Below are 20,371 nucleotides of genomic sequence, written 5' to 3'. Positions count from 1 at the left end.
ATAATACTTATTGCATACTTATTGGCCTAAACAACAAAAATATACTAACCTGGGATGTTCTGGTATATTCTTCATATAGCCTGTCATACTCTTTACTCTTTTCCTGATACTGAGAGTGATACTCTTGCAGTTTTTTACCTACTGCATCAATGTTATCTTCTTTTACCAACTGATCCTATACAGGTAAACAAAAGAAATAAAGAATAGGAAACATAAACAGAATTATTTTTATATAAAGTTAATAAACACATACAACAAGCTATTAAGGAGTAGTAGCCACAAAATAAGTTCTAAAAATGTCTTAAATCTTAAGTATGAAATTTTAAACGTCTAAATTTCTTCTTTTTTCTAACTGATAAGCCTGGTAAGTCAGAATCAAATGATGTTGTTAAATAATGACTTGCCAATTAGCTATCAAGAGCTTGTGTAATCATGGGACTTCGCTGGCAGTCCAGTGGTTAAGACTCCACACTTCCACTGAAGGGGGCACAGGTTCGATCCCTGGTGGGGGAACTAAGATCTTGCATGCTCCACAGCACAGCCAAAAAAAAATTGTGTAATCATACCTGTTGGTATCTGGACACTGGGTACATCAGCTTCACATCAAGTTTGGGATTGTACTGAGCAAGAGATTCATGATGATAGTGGCTAATGAGCTCCACCACAGAATTAAATGTCAGAGGATCAGAAAAGCCATATTTACCATCTCGATGATAGATCTTTATTAGCTTATTATTGCCTCCCTTCCTGTGAACAAGACAACAACTGTAGATTTTTTTCCCAAAAAATTCTATTGAAGTACTACTTTCACATGGAGATATGAAAGCTTGGTGTTACATTATAAACAAGTTTTTACTATGTTAATGAAACTGGAATGGGTAAAAAGGCACATGTTATGTGTGTAGAAGTATACATAATATCATATTTTTTTACAACTATTTCTTTTGTCTGTAAAATATCTTGGTTACTAAAGGTCAGCATACTTACACAGCTTCCAGTATCAACAAATTTAGCAAAAATAATCACTAAAAAAATCAAAACACAAGTAAATTGTACCTTTTGTTTATTTTCTGAATGAATTTTTAAATTTAAATTCTATATCAGGAAGAACAGGGACAATCTCTTTGGGATCTAAAGATACGTGGTTGTGTGTCTGTGGAGGGAAGCAGAAGCAATCTCTACATGAAGGGGGATGATAACCATTTGTCACACATACACCAACACAGCACTCAAGGTTTTATTGTTAATGCACAAACATAATTAAGCTCCTTGAATGATTTATAACTGAGTAATTAATCTAGCACCTTACATTATTTTTTCTTTTATATTTGCTTATAATTCTTGGAAATGACTATTTATTTAGGCTATCGCAATATGTAAATGATTCAACTGTCATTCAACTGTTTTACAAAGTACAGCTTTTGAAGAGTCATTTATATTAGATGGATGTAATCTGATGCTTGAATAGTTTAGACCACTTTTGCTTACTGAGTCATATCCAATGGTCCCTTAAAAGATAATTTATAACCAAAGCTTAAAATGGCAATGTTTTACAAGTCCCATAAGGTATAATCTAAAACCAGAGCAGATGTATTCATTATATCATAGCAAAATACTGCACCATTCCCATTCAACTGTTCTTATAGCAGAATGCAGACTTAATGGGGAAAAAATATGCTTCTGTATCTCTTTATGCCATGCCATTACACATGATAAATGAACCACTGGGATTTGTGAAAGGTCAAACACAATTGGTTTGAATCTATGAACTGATTTAAATTTAATGCTCAGAAGGTCAGTGTTTAGATGGATGAAGAACTATTCCTGTAAAATGTACATTAGAAGGACCACCTAATCATATGCAGTTTCTATAGGTGTATATACCCACACATACACCCACAATAAATGCAAGCTGGTCTTTCTGCTAGAGAAAAGCTAAAAAGCACTCATTCATTCAAAAAAAAACTTATTGAACATCTACTATGTGCCAGGAACTGTATGAGGCACAGTGGACATAATGATAAGCAGGCCAGATATAGTACACGCTCTCACAGAACTTCCAGTTTAGCAGCATGAGGAATGTATCTCCATATTTATAAAGAGGATAAAGAATTTTTCATTAAGATAGAACATATAAAATATACAACTAGATATATCAACTGGTATTAAGTCCTTTGGAAAAAAAATAAAGCAGAGTAAAGGGAAGAGATCATTCTGGGGGTGGAGGGATTGCTATTTTATACATGCTAAACAAGGAAAACCACTTTGTTCAGGCGACATTTAGCAGAGTCCTAAATGAATTGAGGGAGCTAGCACAGCAGATATCTGGGGGAGAAGTTTTCCAGACAGAGGGAACGGCAAGTGCAAAGCCCCTGAGGCAGAAGCAAGCTTGGCATATTCCAGGCACAGCAATGAGGCCAGTGATGCTGGGGCTGAATGAGCAAAAAGCAGAGTAGTGGGAGACAAAGTAAAAGATATAAAACGAGCTTAGATCATTTAATAGCCTATGGGTCATCGTAATGGCTTTGGATTTTGCTGAGTAAGACAGGGAAACACAAGAGGGTCTGAGCAGAATGATATCATCTATTTCGTGTTTTAAAAGGCTCATTCTAGCTGCTAGGTTGAGGTGAGACCATTCAAAGTGGGAAGGGGTAGAGTGGAAAGATAATCTAGGCGAGACATGATGGTGTCCTGGACAAGGGTAGTAGCAGTGGAGACACTGAGAAATGGTGGGATTCTGAATATATGTTGAAGAGAGAGCTGACAGGATATGCTGTGGCCTGGATATGGATATGAGAGAAAGAGACAAGGTAAAGATGATTTCAAGGTTTTTATCTTAAGTAGCCAGAACGGAATTGTCATTTATTGGAGTGAAGAAGGATATATAAAAGAACATGTTTAAAGAGGAAAAAACATTTTTGTTTCAGACGTGTTACATTTGAGATGCCTAGTGAACATCCAAGAGCAGAGGATCCTGCAGCCTATGTGAAGAATCTGAAGTTCAGGAGAAAGTTCTGGGCTAGATGTATAAAATCAGGAATTGTCAGCCTATAGATGTTATTTGAAGATGAACATAGTTGAATAAGAGAAAAGGTCCGAGGTCTAAGTCCTGGGGTACACCAATGTTTAGTGGTCAGGGAGATGACAAAGGAAACCAAGAGAGGGGAATTAATAAGTAAATGGTATCCAAAAAAAGCAATTAAAAAAAAAAGCATTTCAACAAAGAGGAAATAATCAACTGGGTAAATGATCTTGGGGCTTGGCAAAGTAGAGAATCACTAAGTGATCTTGACAAAATGGTTTCAGTGGAATGGTAAGGATGGAAGCCTGACTGGAATGGATTAAAGAGAATGAAAGAAGAGATAGAAGAAATGCCTATAGAGAACTGTCTTGAGGAATACTGCTGTAAATGGGAGCAGAGAAATAAGGAAATAGCTGGAAAGAGAAAGAGTCAAGGGAGTATTCTTTATTTACTATTCCTAAGTGAGAGACAGTATAGCATATTTATATACTGATGGGAACGGCTCAGTAGAGAGACAAAAACTGTTGATACAAAAGAAAGGACAAGATAATTCCTAGGGTGATGTCCTTGAGTAGGTTAGAGGGATGGGATGGGATCCAGTCCACAACAGGATCTTGGACAAGGACAGGAATGGAACAGGAAAAAGACAGAGTATTTACATTCGTGTTGACAGCTATAGCAACAGGAGCATGATGGAATTATGGCTTCTAACTGCTTCCATGTCCTCAGAGAAACAGGAAGCAGCTTGTTAAAAGGGAAGGAGGTGGGTTGTTGATCTGAAGAGAAAAAAAAGTATATGTGAAATTATCATCTAGGAAAAGCGAGAGAGCAAATGGATTGCGGAAATGCAAATTTAGCTGGGCAGTACTAAATGCCCACTTAAGATTAGCAGTCACAAAGTTAATGTGAGACCAATCAGCATGATGTATTTTTCTCCACATTCAGCTGCCCAGGTATAAGCAAAAAATAGATGGAGAGTTGAATTTAACAAGTGTTGGAATATAGTTAGACGACTACCATGAAGGGAGAGAGGAGCAAGTTTGCAGAGAGGATATATTCACAAGGGTAACTTTAATAGTGGACCATGGACCCTAAACAGAGAAGGAGGGAAGTAAAGACATGAAGGAATTGTGGTGGTGGATTTTTAATTATGCCTCTCCCTCACTGTAATCTTCTTGAACAGAAGAATCATGCTATTCCTTCTTATATCCTAGCACCTGGCCCAATGCCTGGCATATATCAGATTCCTAAAGATTTGTTAACTATCCAGATTTTCTATAATAAATACTATTTGCTGATTTTTAAAACGGTTACTGAATTGAAAAACCACTACTTTCTCATCACCTACTCTCTGCAGTCTGACTTCACTCTCATTCCTCTCATTTGAGGGTCACCAAATTCAGACTCTGCTCACTTCCTCTATCCCAGGCTCAGATTCTTTGCAGTGACTGAAATTTCCCTACTCCCTTCCTTCTCTCCATCCCCAATTCCTTCTTAATATTTCATACTCCCATGACCTCTAGGACATTACTCTTTTCTCTCAACCTCTTAGACTGCTCTTTCTCTGCCTCCATCCTGCTGCTAAACACAGTTATTCCCTTAAAAAATGTGCCTTCAGCCTCTACCCATTTTTTCCAAAATAAACTCTTTCTTTAAAATTCCAATTATTCTATATAGATGGTACCTGAATCTTTTTCTGGCCCTATACTCTCTCCTAAGCATTAAACCTAAATTTCTAGCCATATTCTAGATATTTTTTAACCTGGAAGTTCTGAAGCAGCTAAAAATCAACTGCTCCTGGCTCTCCTATTTCTATAAATGGCACATTCATTCTAAGCCCCGCAGGGGTCAAACCAGTCACTTTTAACTCCTCCTCAACCTCATACCTTTTCTATTATCAAATTCTTTTAGCTCTTAGCTCCACATTGCCTCTTACTTTGATTCCTCAACTCCATTCCTAGAGCCACCATCCTACGTAATAGTTCATTTAATCTTTCAATCATGTCATTTTCCTGCTTAAAACCTTTTATTAATTTTTTTTGCACTTAGAAATAAAGTTCAAATTCCCTACCATGGCTCATCAGGCTCTCTGCATTGGGCTCTTCCCCACTTTCAACTTCATCTCCTACCACTCTGTGGTTCACACTGGAAGCCAGGCACAGCAGTCTCTGCATTCATTGGATCCACCAAATCTTTCCAAAATCAGTGTCTTTGCATTTTCTGTTCCCTCTCCCTGGAACACTTTTCTGGCTGGCTCTTTCTAATCCTTCAGTTTTCCAAAGTCATATCCTCAGAGAGGCCCTCATGAAAACCATGTGAAATTCCCTTTCCTCATATTCTGTTATCAGATAACCTTATGTATTCCCTATATAGCACTTCATACACTGTGAAATTATCTTTTCTTTTTTTTTTATTGAACTAAGTTGATTTACAATATTGTGTTAGTTTCAGGTGTACAACAAAGTGATTCAGTCTCATTTCTTTTTTGGCTGTACCTCGCAGCTTGCGGGATCTTAGTTCCCCAACCAGGGATTGAACCCAGGGCCATGCCAAGTCCTAACCACTGGACTGCCAGGGAACTCCCTCATTTCTTTTTTATGTGTTTATTTTGTCTCCCTCTCCCCCACTAATACCCCTTCCCAAATATAAACACTATAGACAAGAGACCATGTCTGACTTGTCCATCATTTCCTTTTCCTAGAACAATGTGGGCACTCAATAATATTAAATGATTAAAGAATAAATCTAATTCTGGATGATCATTCCCTCTCAATTAATAATAGCCTTTTAACTCTTTACTAGTCTCTATCCTCTTTTATTTTTTTCTATTCAAATATGGTCTGATCATATAACTTCCCTATTTAAAAAATGAAATGGGGGACTTCCCTGGTGGCACAGTGGTTAAGAACCCACCTGCCGATGCAGGGGACAGGGTTTCAAGCCCTGGTCTGGGAAGATCCCACATGCTGCGAAGCATCTAAGCCCGTGTGCCACAACTACTGACCCTGTGCTGTAGAGCCCGCAAGCCACAACTACTGACCCCACGTGCCACACCTACTGAAGCCCACGTGCCTAGAGCCCATGCTCCGCAACAAAGAGAAGCCACTGTAATGAGAAGCCTGCTCACCGCAGCTAAGAATGGCCCTGCTGGCTGCAGCTGGAGAAAGCCCATGTGCAACAACAAAGACCCAACGCAGCCAAAAATAAATAAATTTTTTTAAAAAATGAAATGGTTCCCCCTCCTCCCTATGATAATAAACACAAACTCCAAATTTTAGAATTCAAAGCCCTCTTCAACATGACCCTTTTCCAACCTTCTATCCCCTACTGCTTTTTCCTCTTTTCAAATGTTACCCTCTAGCCAAATGGGATTGCATCTCACAGAACAGGACTCTATAGTTCCTCACCTTCATATCTTTGTTCCTATTGTTACCTAATCCTGCAAATCTTCTCTCCCAACTTTCTACATATCCAAATCTGTTAGGAGGTAACTATGAAATATAAGCAAGAAGATGGTGGCTTAGATTTGGATGGTAGAGAAGTGTGAAGAGATTATGGATGTAGATTTGGAGGTAGAGTTGGCAGGGCTCGTTTAATGATGGATTGGATGTGAGGCTGAGGGAAAGGGAGGAAAAAAAAAGATTTGTGGTTCTAGTAACTGTAGAGATCGTGGTTCTGCTTCTGAAAAAAGAAAAGACTAGAAGAGAAACAGTCTGGGTAGAGGAGATGCATTAGAAATCAAGAATTCTGCTTTGATTATATTAAAATTAGTATGTCCTCTAGTTATCTAAGTAGCAACTGGATATATGCATCTGGAATTCAGGAGGTCAGAGCTGGAGATAAGGTTTATGAATCATCACCATGAAGCTGTATATTAAAGCCATGGGAGAGGACAAGCTCACCTTGGGAGAATGGAGAAAAGGAGGCCCAATTCTGAGCCCTGGGATATTGAGCAAAGGAGTTAGGAAGGAAATTAGGAGAGGGTGATGTCACAACAGCCAAGACAATAAACTGTTTCTAAGAAGAAGTGTCTGTGACTAATGCTGCTAAGAGGTCAGGTAAGGTAAGAGAGAAGTGGCCATTGGTTTAGCTGTCCGTGTAGAGTAGTAGAGACAGAAGCCTGACTGGAATGGGAAAAAATTAAGCTGAATGAATCACTGTAGAACACTAATTATTCCTCAGCACAACTGAAGTCCTAAGGTATTAATGTCTTTACTAGAAACTGATATAAACCCCAAATTTCTAGCATAAAATATGGGATTATTTTTCCTAAAGATACTAGGCTGGAAAGGCAACAAAGAGATAGATAAGTCTGGATTTGAACTCATCCTCTGCCACTTATAAGCTAAGCGTCTTTAGGACAAGTTTCTTAACAAAGTTAAGCTTCAGTTACTTCATCTATAAAATGGAAATATTAATAATACCTACCTCATAAGGTTGTTTTGATAAATAAATAGATATTGAATGTAAAATGCTTAGTACAAGGAAGTTGTTATTGTCACTATTGTTATTATTCTTTTCTTTAGATATTCCTTTAAAAAAAAAATCACAAGACTTTATTGCCCTTAGGCTATGTTAATTGTTAAAACTGAATGTGGAAATATCTAATACAGTATTCCCAACCTATTTAAATATATATCCCATCTGGGCTTCCCTGGTGGCACAGTGGTTAAGAATCTGCCTGCCAATGCAGGAGACACAGGCTCGAGCCCTGGTCCGGGAAGATCCCACATGCCACAGAGCAACAAAGCCCATGCATCACAACTACTAAGACTGCGCTCTAGAGGCCGCGAGCCACAACTACTAAAGCCCGTGTGCCTAGAGCCCATGCTCCATAACAAGAGAAGCCACCGCAACGAGAAGCCTGCGCACCGCAACGAAGAGTAGCCCCCACTCACCACAACTAGAGAAAGTCCGTGCACAGCAACAAAGATCCAACACAGCCAAAAATTAATTAATTAAAAATATATCTATAGGGCTTCCCTGGTGGCGCAGTAGTTGAGAGTCCGCCTGCCGATGCAGGGGACGCGGGTTCGTGTCCCGGTCCGGGAGGATCCCGCATGCCGCGGGGCGGCTGGGCCCATGAGCCATGGCCGCTGAGCCTGCGCATCCAGAGCCTGTGCTCCGCAGTGGGAGAGGCCACGACGGTGAGAGGCCCGCGTACCGCAAAAAAAACAAACAAACAAAAAATATATATATATAAAGTTTTTTTATAAATATATATACATCCCATCTTTGTAAATATAAAGAATGATACATCCACGTTATGAGATTCTAATACGCCCACATGGATGGCATGATATAGGCTGAGAATTGCTTTATCTTCTACATATCCTCATCAGCCTAAACTATGTTGAGTTTTACTCTCTGAAGTCTGTTATTGGAGGGGTGGATTCCCAGCACATCATTAATAACCTTAGGCTGTGCCCATGACCTCTCCTTCACTCATAAGGTCAACAGTATATTTCTTACTTATTACATTTAGGAATTTTAAGCCTTTTTGTCTTATTGCTACATAAAAATAAAAACTGTTGCCTTTTTAATATTACATTTAAATATTTAAATGTGTAGAAAAAGGACGGTTAGCCAAACTAAAAATTATGTATCTAAATTAAATAAAAATATGAAAAAATTTGTATGTAAAGATTTAAATAAAATACGGGAATCTTTGTATACCCAGAAATAAATAATCCTAGTAGAACCCTAGCCAAAATGCTGAAAAATACTCACCGCAGAGTCAAAGTGTAATCTCCCTGCATTTTTGTTGAGGCATCTCTGACCAAGAAGGTACCGTCTGGCATGTCCCGTAATTTGTCATTTACCTCCTCCCTGAAGAACAGAATTATAGGAAAAATGAAAAAAATGTAAGTGTTGGTTGTTCTTTTCACATATTATCACTAAGACTAGTTGGGAGGTAGGTACGTCTAAGGTTATAGAATCATGGGGGCTGCCAGAGGTCATTTAGTTCCTCCCCGTAGATATTTCTTTCTGTTTTGATTTTTGGTGTTATGCAATCTAAGGAAGGGTATTTGATTTTTAAACTCTTCCAGGTTTCAACTGTCTGTAGGGAATAGTGTTTCCATTAAGCCTTTAGGGCTTCCTTAGGCAGGTATGAACTTGTAGAGTTTCAGAAAAAAACAACAGCTGTTTAGAAAGAAGATTAAGTTTAAGCAACAGCGGCAGCTGGGTCAGATCAGAGTGGGGATAATTTACTTAGTTCACAGCCTTTAATATAATATTCTCCAATTTGAATTTATACTGATAACAAATTCCTTCTGCAGAGCTGGTTTAGGCCTTTAAGGAACAACACTAGAAGACTCAAAGAAAATGGCAGAGCATAAAAGAAACTTGAATTATAGAACCACATGGTCTTAAAATATAAATTAAGTAGTATTTAAATATAACAGATCCTTTTATTGTACACTGCTAAAATTTAAATTTTCTGATCAATTTGAATATGAAATATATTAAGTCTTCCTTAAAAAATTAAATAAGGAGGGGCTTCCCTGGTGGTGCAGTGGTTGAGAGTCTGCCTGCCGATGCAGGGGACATGGGTTCATGCCCCAGTCCGGGAAGATCCCACATGCCGCGGAGCGGCTGAGCCCGTGAGCCATGGCCGCTGAGCCTGTGCGTCCGGAGCCTGTGCTCCGCAGCGCGAGAGGCCACAACAGTGAGAGGCCCGCGTACAACAACAACAAAAAAAAAAAAAAAAAAATTAAATAAGGAATTACCATATGACCCAGAAATTCCACTTCTGGGTATACACCCAAAGAACTGAAAGCAGAAACTTGAACAAACATTGATACACCAATGTTCACAGCAACATTATTCACAATAGCCCAAAGCTGTAAACAATCCGAATATTCACCAAAGCCAAATGTCCAGATGAATGAATAAATAAAAATGTGGTATGTACATATAATGGAATAGTATTCAGCCTTAAAAAGGAAATTCTGACACACGCTGCAATATGGATGAACCTTGAAGACATTATGCTAAGTGAAATAAGCCAAACACAAAAGGACAAATGTTATATGGTTCCACTTATATGAGGTACCTAGAATAGTCAAATTCATAGAAAGAGAAGGCAGGATGGTGCTTGCCAGGGGCTGGGGAGAACAGGAGGAAAGGGGAGTTAGTGTTTAATTGGTACAGAGCTTCACTTTGGGAAGATGAGAGTTCCAGAGATGGATGGTGGTGATGGTTGAACAATAATGTGAATGTACTTTATGCCACTGAACTGTATATTTAAAGACGGTTAAAATGATAAGGAAAAAAAAAGAAATGAGTGCTACTTTGTAATGGGAGAGAACAGACAAGAGAAAGAGAAGGACAAGCATATTGAGCAATATAGAAGCAACCTGGAATCTGACTTGGCAGAAATGGATAGGACTTTTTAAAAACAAGAAAATACAATGTTCAAATTTTAAAATATATATACATATATATTTTTTCCTTCTGTAAGTTCAAAGCTTCCCAAAACCACATTTTACCCAAAAAGCAAATCTATACTAGAGTCCTGTTTCTCAAAAGGAGGTGTGTGAAGGGTGCATAAAAATCACCTGGGGAGGTTATAAATGCAGATTCCTGGACCCTACCCCATGATTCTTGTGCATGCAAAGATTGTGGAACCATTGCCTTAGAAACAGAAAAGTAAGGAAAATTAAGTACAGATAAATATCTTTTATCCTAAAACACATGCACCTATCCTAAATGTATAGGTTTCATTTATTCAGAAGTCTATCCTCAATACAGTATTAAAAGTAATAATCACAGCCATAATTGAAAGATTTTCTTGTCACTTTTTTTTGTGGGAAGAAAAGCGTTTAGAAAATTTGAAAGGTTCTCCTAAACAATTTTTTAAATGGTAATCTTTAAATGACAACTTGTGGGGCATTAAAAATGTTTTATTTTAACTCATAATCTCAAAATTATTTTTTTAAACTTCATTCAATTATAGTACCCTTCTAGTTACCTTGAAATATCCCCCCAGTACCATTCTGCATCCTGAAGAGAAACAGAACCGTCCTTCATTCCATTTGTAATGGCTGAAGTCATTGGCTTAGGTGGCTTTGGTGGAAGAGCTAGAAGAGAAATGAATATTATTATTTTGTAGATGTAAATTATTATTTGTTTTCTAATTTCCTCAGTCAAACACAGCTCATTAACCAATGTACATTAAGATTCAAATAATTATAAATCAAATTAAGAGTTATTTTATGTTAAATGTTAAACATTAGCCAAAGAAAGAGTCCTTTTAGAACTCTACCAATAATTGCCTGAAAAAATGAAATATTCGAGCTATTTGCGTTTACTTCCTTCTTATAAAGTACTAGCTTTTCGTTGGATTCCCTTCTCCTAGACCAGGGGTGGGGAAAAGAGAATGTCTGTGCCACCATTCTTTCAAGGTGGCATTGTGAATGAGCGGCACTCCTTTCCTCCATGCCAGGAATTGGTCTCAAAATCCACATCATTTTTTCTTTATGCAGTTTTTTTTTTGCCCCACCGCGCGGCCTGCGGGGATCTTAGTTTACCCAACCAGTGATTGAAACCGTGCGCCTGCAGTGGAAGCGTGGAGTCTTAACCACGGGACTGCCAAGGAAGTCCCCTCAAAATCTGTGGCATTCATGCTTCCAGGCATCCATTACCAGTCCATCAGAGTGAGATAAAGTCTGTTTGTCATCCCTGCCTTAGGCAGAGGAGTGAATGAATTGCATGAATAGACACCACACAAAATGGCTTCGAAAGCAGTGAGCTGATTCGGCTCAGTTCCCTGGTTCCCAGAAATACGTATTAAATGTCTATCATGTGCAAGAAAGTACTAAGAAGTGGGGATACAGACTTGAGTAAGCCACCGTCCCTGGCCTTGAAGAGTTTACAGCTTTGTGAAAATGTTTGCCATGATGGTCGTAATTAGACTGTCCATCTGGAGCATGCCCACTTTTGTCAGGCGCACTGAGGCTCCCTGGCCTTCCAGCCTCTCCAGTCCTGGCCCAATCTGCCCCCTACTTTATGATTTACTGACAGTTATCATGAACCAGCTCTTCTCTAAATTTGAACATCACATCCTATGGTTTTGGTTTTTTGTTTTTCACAGTATGCTCCTTCTCACTACTTTCCATAGTCTTCTCTGTACTTCATTTTTCAGAAAAGGATGATATGAGATCTGCTTTATTTAAAAATACTGACTAGGCGCCACAGCCTCTGTAGCTGAGGGCTCAGTAGCTTGATCCAATGAAAAGGAGGAGCAAGGCCAGGCAAGTGGTTATTGGGAGAGAAGTAAGCTGTTCACATGTGCGTTTATACCTATGCCTTTAACACATTTCCATAAAAAGCATTAATAAAGAAATGGACATTGAGACACTAGTCCTGACTAAAAATCAGTTGATTCTGCCTTTGTGATAACTATCAAAGGGTATGTTTCATTCACATAAGAGTACTTATTTTTCATTTTCTGGTGTTAACTTAAGAACACAATATAAAATACACACCAACTGACACAGGCTGACTTCTGCACTTGACATAACCATTTACATCCATTCCTTACAGGAGACAGATTAAGTGTAAAAGGTGGTCAATTTTGAGTTGCAAAGGTTGCAGAAATGACTTTGGTAGGGTTGGGAAGTGCTTTGTCAAATGGATGTCATAGTTTATTACTAGTAAAGAGAAGGGAAATGTAATTTGCATTACTGTGTCATTTTTTCTAAAAAAAAAACCTTAATAGGGGCTCTATATTTAGTGGTCATATTAGGAAAAATGATAATCTGTAGAATGAATAGTTATGTTTTGTTATAACTAATACTTCCTTTGTTAAAAAGGTTGTACTGGCCATAAAAAGGAACGAAATTGGGTCATTTGTAGAGACATGGAGGGATCTAGAGACTGCCATACAGAGTGAAGTGAGTCAGAAAGAGAAAAACAAATATCGTATATTAACGCATATACGTGGAACCTAGAAAAATGGTACAGATGAACCGGTTTGCAGGGCAGAAATAGAGACACAGATGTAGAGAACAAACGTATGGACACCAAGGGGGGAAAGTGGCGGGGTGGTGGTGGTGTGATGAATTGGGAGATCAGGATTGACATATACACACTAATATGTATAAAATGGATAACTAATAAGAACCTGCTATGTAAAAAAATAAATTAAATTCAATTCAAAAAAAATAAAGGCTAAAAAAAATGTGTATTTGTACACACACACATAATAAATTAAGTAATTTTAAAAATAATAAAAAGGTTGTATTGGGACTTCCCTGGTGGCGCAGTGGTTAAGAATCCGCCTGCCAATGCAGGGGACACGGGTTTGAGCCCTGGTCCGGGAAGATCCCACATGCCGTGGAGCAACTAAGCCCATGCACCACAACTACTGAAGCCCGCACACCTAGAGCCTGTGCTCCGCAACAAGAGAAGCCACCACAATGAGAAACCCGCGCACCACAATGAAGAGTAGCCCCTGCTCGCTGCAACTAGAGAAAGCCCACGCGCAGGAACGAAGACCCAATGTAGCCATAAATAAATAAATAAATAAATAAATAATTTTTTAAAAAGCTTGTATTGAGTCTTCAATTTCAAGCGTGGCTTAAAATGTAAATATATCACATGATGCATTTAAATACAATGATGCCTCTGAAGCAGTCAAACAGCATTCGTTTCGTGTTTAGAACTACCGAAGAAAATCTCTTCAAATAAAATAGTTCTAAATTAGAAAAAAAATAAACTTTCAATTCTAAACAGATGTCCAAAAAACTTCTCTCTCAAAAGACAACATGAAGCCCCTTCACAAACAATTCAGTCCAAAAGCCATTAAGGGAGAGCTGATCATGATGGCCAAGAGCTGGTGTCAGAGCCCAAAGCAGGTGAGGGAGGACTATGTCCATGTTTGAGGGCAGCTGCACAACAAGGATCTCAGAGCTCCAGCAGGGTGAGGAGGGAATCCTCAAGAGGGCAACTTGGCGTGGGGTGTTGAAGGTGAGTGAAGAAGAAGGGCAGTGGCCTGGGAGCCGGGTGGCACAGAGTGTTGGAGACCAAGCTAACAAGGACACAGTCCTAGGAGGTGGGCATCCCAACACAGTGGGGCAAAGCCAGATTAGGATGCAAAGAATTTCTAATTGGGCAGGGGATGGGAGTGGGTAGACAGAATGTAGCAATAACTATGAAAGACTGGGTAATACAGAGAAATGGATCAAATAAGTAGAACTATTATAGATAATAGGAGCTGGGGTTCTCACAGTCTAAAAAGGAAGTTACAGATATGGAAAGGTAGAAAAATAGAATGAACCCCCTGGTTTGGACTGCAATTGCAGCTATTGATGTGAACTCATGGAATTCAACAGATAGATAGATAGATAGATATAAATGTCTGTACTTATAGAAAATACAACTATTCCCTAGCTCTGTCCCCTGAGAGGTCCTGGGATCAGCAAAATCCTAATATGCACACCTAGCACCCAGATCTTGGTTTCTAATGCCATTCTCTACTAAAAGGAACCAGGGCTCTTTGGAGAAATGGCTGAGGTTGGGCAGAGCAAGTACCAAATGTACCTGGAACATTATGTTGTGCTAAAAAGTAACCAAGTACTCAAAGAATGAGGGGCCATGACAAAAGAACAAAGAAGCCAGCTTGAAGGGGCTCCCACTACCAAATCTGGGATAACTGGAGCATCAATACAAATAACAATAGTAAGGGAATATAAGCCATTAAACAAAATAGGAATCTATGTGTCCACACAGATATAAATAAATAAATGAAAAAATTGAAAGATTAATGAGGAAGACATAATTTCAAAGGCCTTCCCACAAATGCTTATTAATCACAAAAGTATTGAAAAAGACTAATATAATAGTGGAGAAACCTGACAAATATACCTTAATCAAGGTTACTACCAACAGTAATGGTGAGATCATTGGCCCCCAACAGGATGCATCACGGACACAACATCACTTCTGCCAAATACCTGCCATATATGCATAAGCTGAATCTAATCATGAGGAAATCAGACAAACCACAGACAAATCATCAGACAAACCACAACTGAAAGACATTCTACAAAATAACTGGCTTGGTGCTTCCCTGGTGGTGCAGTGGTTAAGAATCCGCCTGCCAATGCAGGGGACATGGTTCGAGCCCTGGTCCAGGAAGATCCCACATGCCACGGAGCAACTAAGCCTGTGCACCACACACCTAGAGCCTGTGCTCCACAACAAGAGAAGCCACCGCAATGAGAAGCCCACGCACCTCAACGAAGAGTAGCCCCCGCTAGCCGCAACTAGAGAAAGCCCACACGCAGCAACGAAGACCCAACACAGCCAAAAATAAATAAAATAAATAAATTTATTTTAAAAAAAAAAGATTCCCTCTAAAAAAAGAAAAACAAAACTGGCTTGGAATCTTCAAAAATGTTAAGGTCATGAAAGTCAAGAAAGACTGAGGGACTGTTCCAGATTGAAGAAGACTAGAGAATCATGACAATTAAATACAATGTGTGAGTCTGGACTGGCTCCTTTTGTTATAAAAGACATTACTGGGACAATGGCAACACCTGAATGGGATCTGAGGATGAGATGGTAGTAATGCACCAATGTTAATTTTCTGATTTTGATAGTTGTATTGTGGTTACGTTGGAGAATGTTCTTATTGGTGGGAAATACACACAAATATAGTCATCATGGACTATCATGTCAGCAACCTACTCTGAATGGTTCAAGAAATCAAGTTCTTTGTATCATACTTGCAACTTTAAGTTTTAGATTGTTTCAAAAAAACTTCTTTTTTAATTAACAAAAAAGTTATAGATAATACTGTGGGGAAAGGGGAACAATGTGAATGTAAGAATGCAGTTGGTCCCCTATCTCACACCATATATGCAAAAATTAACTCAAAATGGATCAAAGACCTAAATGTTAAGAGCCAAATGATATATCTGACAAAACATTGTATCTAGAACACATAAAGAACCTTGCAACTTAACAGAAAAAAAAGTGACTAAAATTAAAAATGGGCAAAGGATCTGAATAGATATCTCTCCAAAGAAGATATACAAATGGCCCACAAGCACATGAAAAGATATTCAATATCATTAGGCATCACAGAAATGAAAATCAAACTGCAATGAGATACCAATTCATACCCACTAGGATGACTATAATCAAAGAGACAGATAATAACAAGTGTTGGTGAGGATGTAGAGAAATTGGAACTTTCATACACTGCTGATGAAAATGTAAAATGATGCAACTGGTTGGAAAATAGTCTAGTAGTTCCTCAAAAGGTTAAACATACAGTTACCATATAACCCAGCAATTTCAATCCTAGCTGTATATTTCAAGAGAAATGAAACATACAACCATACAAAAACTTGTATATAAATGTTCATAGCTGTATTATTTATAATAGCCAAAAAGCAGAAACAACCCAAATGAATAAATAAAATGTAGTGTGTGTGTGAATACATATACATATAATTAAATATATTTAATATTTAATTATAAATTAAAAGGCAGTAAAAAGGAATAAAACATGCTGTAACATGGATAAACCATGAAAACATTAGACTAAGTGAAAAAACAGTCATGAAAGACCACATATTATATGATTCCATTGTCCAGAACATGAAAATCTATAGAAGACAAAGTAGAATAATGGTTGAGTTGAAGGGGAAAAGGGAATGACAGTTAATGTATGCAGTTATGTATGCAGGTTTCTTTGGGGGGTAATGAAAATGTTCCAAAATTGCTTGTGGTGATGGCTGCACAACTCTGTGAATATATTAAACACTACTGAATCATATACTTTTTAAGTGGATAAATTGTATGGTATATGAATTATATCTCAATAAAGCTGTTTTTTTAAAAAAAATCAGGCTTCTGAAATCACTAGATGGGGGAGAGCTTGCTATAATCCATACTTTTTTTTTCTAATTGGCTACTTATTTATACTTATCTTCTTTGAAAAGGATGTGGCTTATAAAAGTAGCAACAGTTGGAACTATAATTTTGTAGAATTTAAAATTCTTCTACGTATAAGGATTAACAGTTTAAACGTGTGCTATACAAAAGCACTTTGCTATCACTATGAAAGGTACAAAGACAAGGCACTCAAAAGAACAAATCTAGAGGGAATGACACTTAGAAACACCTAACCATAATTCTCAGCAGAATGAGGTAAATAACTATAATAAAAGTAAAGTAAGGTGCAATGAAAACCCAGCAAAAGGAACAACTGATCCCCTCCTGGGAAAACTTCAAGTTCAAACACTGGGCTTCTCAAACCTAGTCCTTACTGAACTGAATGCCATGACCAGGAGGGCCCAACAAGAACCAATTCGCCTCCTTGAATCAGCAGGTAGGTTACAACCTAATCACCAAAAGGAGCCACAGAGACTTGCTGCTGTCTATATTCCTTCTCTGGGGGAGCTCTATACTGAACTGAGTTGACCAGCAGCTTGGGGAATCTGCTATTTATGGATAATGACAGTTTACTGATAGCTCCACCACCACCAAACAGATAATGACCATGTCACATGTATTACAGAGGGCTCCCATAGCCTCCTTAAAACTTGCTTTTCTCATCTGCAGAAATATAAGAAGAATGAAATGATTATAAAGCTGTTCCTACATAAAGTTGCTAAAAGAACACAATTAAGAATGAATGAAATGCTGGCCTATTTCTACATTCTCATCTAATTAAACAAGTATTTATTGAATACCTTTTATGTTCTAAAAGCTGGGAATACAGCAATGAACTAGACAGACACAGTCTTTATACTTATGAACTTTATAATCCAAAAGGATAAACTTCAAGATAATTCATCATTCTTAAAATCATGAGTATGTTCAAATTTAGTTCAACTAAACTAACATGAGTCTTCAAACTAAATGTTTTGCTTTCTCTAGCAGTTGATCTCCCTCCCATGTAAATTATAGAATTTACTGGACGAAAGTAAGTAAAAATTTACCTTACATAACCTTCTTATTACATGGAGATAAGCGTATTTTTATCTATATGTCACTTCCAGATTATGATATTATAAATAAAGGGAAAAATTACAAATCACATACATTTTAAGTAGGTCAAGTGGAACACATAAAGGGAGAAGCTAATTAGGGTACATTAATTACCTTTCAACCCCTTGACAAAGTGATTCTTGCACTGAGTAAGCACTGCAGTGCTGAGTGATAAATTAAATGCACCTGAGCAAATATTGGGCTGGCCAAAAAATTTGTTCAGGTTTTTCCATAAGGTCTTACAGGAAAACCCAAAAGAACTTTTGGCCAACCCAATACCTTCCTACATAAGTATTCATAAAATACCTAGCACTTTTGTTTCTATCTAGTAGACAATGAACAGTACTTCTCTTCCTATTTTGAAAAATTATATTACAAGTTTTAAAATATTAGCCATACATAAAGATGTTTCAAATCCAGTTTTTAATATGTAGACATAAGAACAAACATATACACATATATGTTTGTGTGTATGTGTATACATGCATAAAAACATCTGGAAGAATACACAAACTGCTAATAGTGTATACAACAGGAATGTTGGGAGCAACACAGGAGAGCACTTTACCTATATATGCATGCTTTATTTATGTATGTTTAAAAAAAACACCAAAAATGGTTATGAATAATTTTTCATTTTAATTTGTTGTGTTTTCTGACTTTTTAAAAAAAATTTTCAAAAATTCACTTTGATTTTTTTAATTAAAGAAAGTGTTCAGGGGCTACAATGCTGTAAAAAAATTATTTCTTTGGTCATAATCTACAAATAATGTACAAATAGAATATTAAAGTATTGTATCAAAGTTAAATGTACTGGGCTTCCCTGGTGGCACAGTGGCTAAGAATCTGCCTGCCAATGCAGGAGACATGGGTTCAAGCCCTGGTCTGGGAAGATCCCATATGCTGCAGAGCAGCTAAGCCTATGCACTACAACTACTGAGCCTGTGCTCTAGAGCCCGCGAGCCACAACTACTGAGCCCACATGCCACAACTACTGAAGCCCATGCACCTAGAGCCCATACTCCTCAACGAGAAGCCACCGCAATGAGAAACCCACACACTGCAATGAAGAATAGCCCCCGCTTGCCACAACTAGAGAAAGCCCATGTACAGCAACAAAGACCCAACACAGCCAAAAATAAATTAATTAAAAAAAAAACTACTAGAGCTAATAAATAAGTTTGGCAAAGTTGTAGTGGTCCAAGGTCAACACATAAAAGTCAGTTATATTTCTATAAACCAGCAACGAACAATCTGAAAGAAAATTAAGAAAACAATTCCATAAATAAGTGGAAACACATCTTAGGTTCACAGATGGACAAAAGCAATCTACAGATCCAATGTAATCCCTATCAAAATTGCCATAGGCTTTTTTTTTTTTTTAAACATCTTTATTGGGGTATAATTGCTTTACAATGGTGTGTTGGTTTCTGCTTTATAACAAAGTGAATCAGTTATACATATACATATGTTCCCATATGTCTTCCCTCTTGCGTCTCCCTCCCACTCTCCCTATCCCACCCCTCCAGGTTGTCACAAAGCACCGAGCTAATATCCCTGTGCCTTGCGGCTGCTTCCCCCTAGCTATCTACCTTACTACGTTTGTTAGTGTGTATATGTCCATGACTCTCTCTCGCCCTGTCAAAGCTCACCCTTCCCCCTCCCCATATCCTCAAGTCCGTTCTCCAGTAGGTCTGCGTCTTTATTCCTGTCTTACCCCTAGGTTCTTCATGACATTTTTTTTTCCCCTTAAATTCCATATATATGTGTTAGCATACAGTATTTGTCTTTTTCTTTCTGACTTACATCACTCTGTATGACAGACTCTAGGTCTATCCATCTCATTACAAATAGCTCAATTTCATTTCTTTTTAAGGCTGAGTAATATTCCATTGTATATATGTGCCACATGTTCTTTATCCATTCATCCGATGATGGGCGCTTAGGTTGTTTCCATCTCCAGGCTATTGTAAATAGAGCTGCAATGAACATTTTGGTACATGACTCTTTTTGAATTTTGGTTTTCTCAGGGTATATGCCCAGTAGTGGGATTGCTGGGTCATATGGTAATTCTATTTGTAGTTTTTTAAGGAACCTCCATACTGTTCTCCATAGTGGCTGAACCAATTCACATTCCCACCAGCAGTGCAAGAGTGTTCCCTTTTCTCCACACCCTCTCCAGCATTTATTGTTTCTAGATTTTTTGATGATGGCCATTCTGACTGGTGTGAGATGATATCTCATTGTAGTTTTGATTTGCATTTCTCTAATGATTAATGATGTTGAGCATTCTTTCATGTGTTTGTTGGCATTCTGTATATCTTCTTTGGAGAAATGTCT

The 20,371-nt window shown here is 38.0% G+C and overlaps 1 protein-coding gene across 1 annotated transcript in view; it reads right to left on the bottom strand.

Moving 5' to 3' along the window:
* PIK3R3 (phosphoinositide-3-kinase regulatory subunit 3) overlaps positions 1-20,371 on the bottom strand; it is an 86,146-nt gene that overhangs the window by 26,577 nt on the left and 39,198 nt on the right. The window contains exons 2-5 of the mRNA XM_022575597.2: positions 10,998-11,106; positions 8,753-8,851; positions 567-747; positions 50-175 (exon numbers count right to left, since the gene is read on the bottom strand). Coding sequence (XP_022431305.1) covers positions 50-175; positions 567-747; positions 8,753-8,851; positions 10,998-11,106 — 515 coding nt within the window. The remainder of the gene's footprint in view (positions 1-49; positions 176-566; positions 748-8,752; positions 8,852-10,997; positions 11,107-20,371) is intronic.

This window comes from Delphinapterus leucas, chromosome 1, assembly GCF_059928025.1.
Source record: "Delphinapterus leucas isolate spDelLeu-1000000601 "Yukka" chromosome 1, BTC_Dleu_Yukka2, whole genome shotgun sequence".
Lineage (NCBI taxonomy): Eukaryota > Metazoa > Chordata > Mammalia > Artiodactyla > Monodontidae > Delphinapterus > Delphinapterus leucas.
Note: the sequence above shows the minus strand (reverse complement) of the source record. Positions and strands in the feature narration are given on the sequence as shown.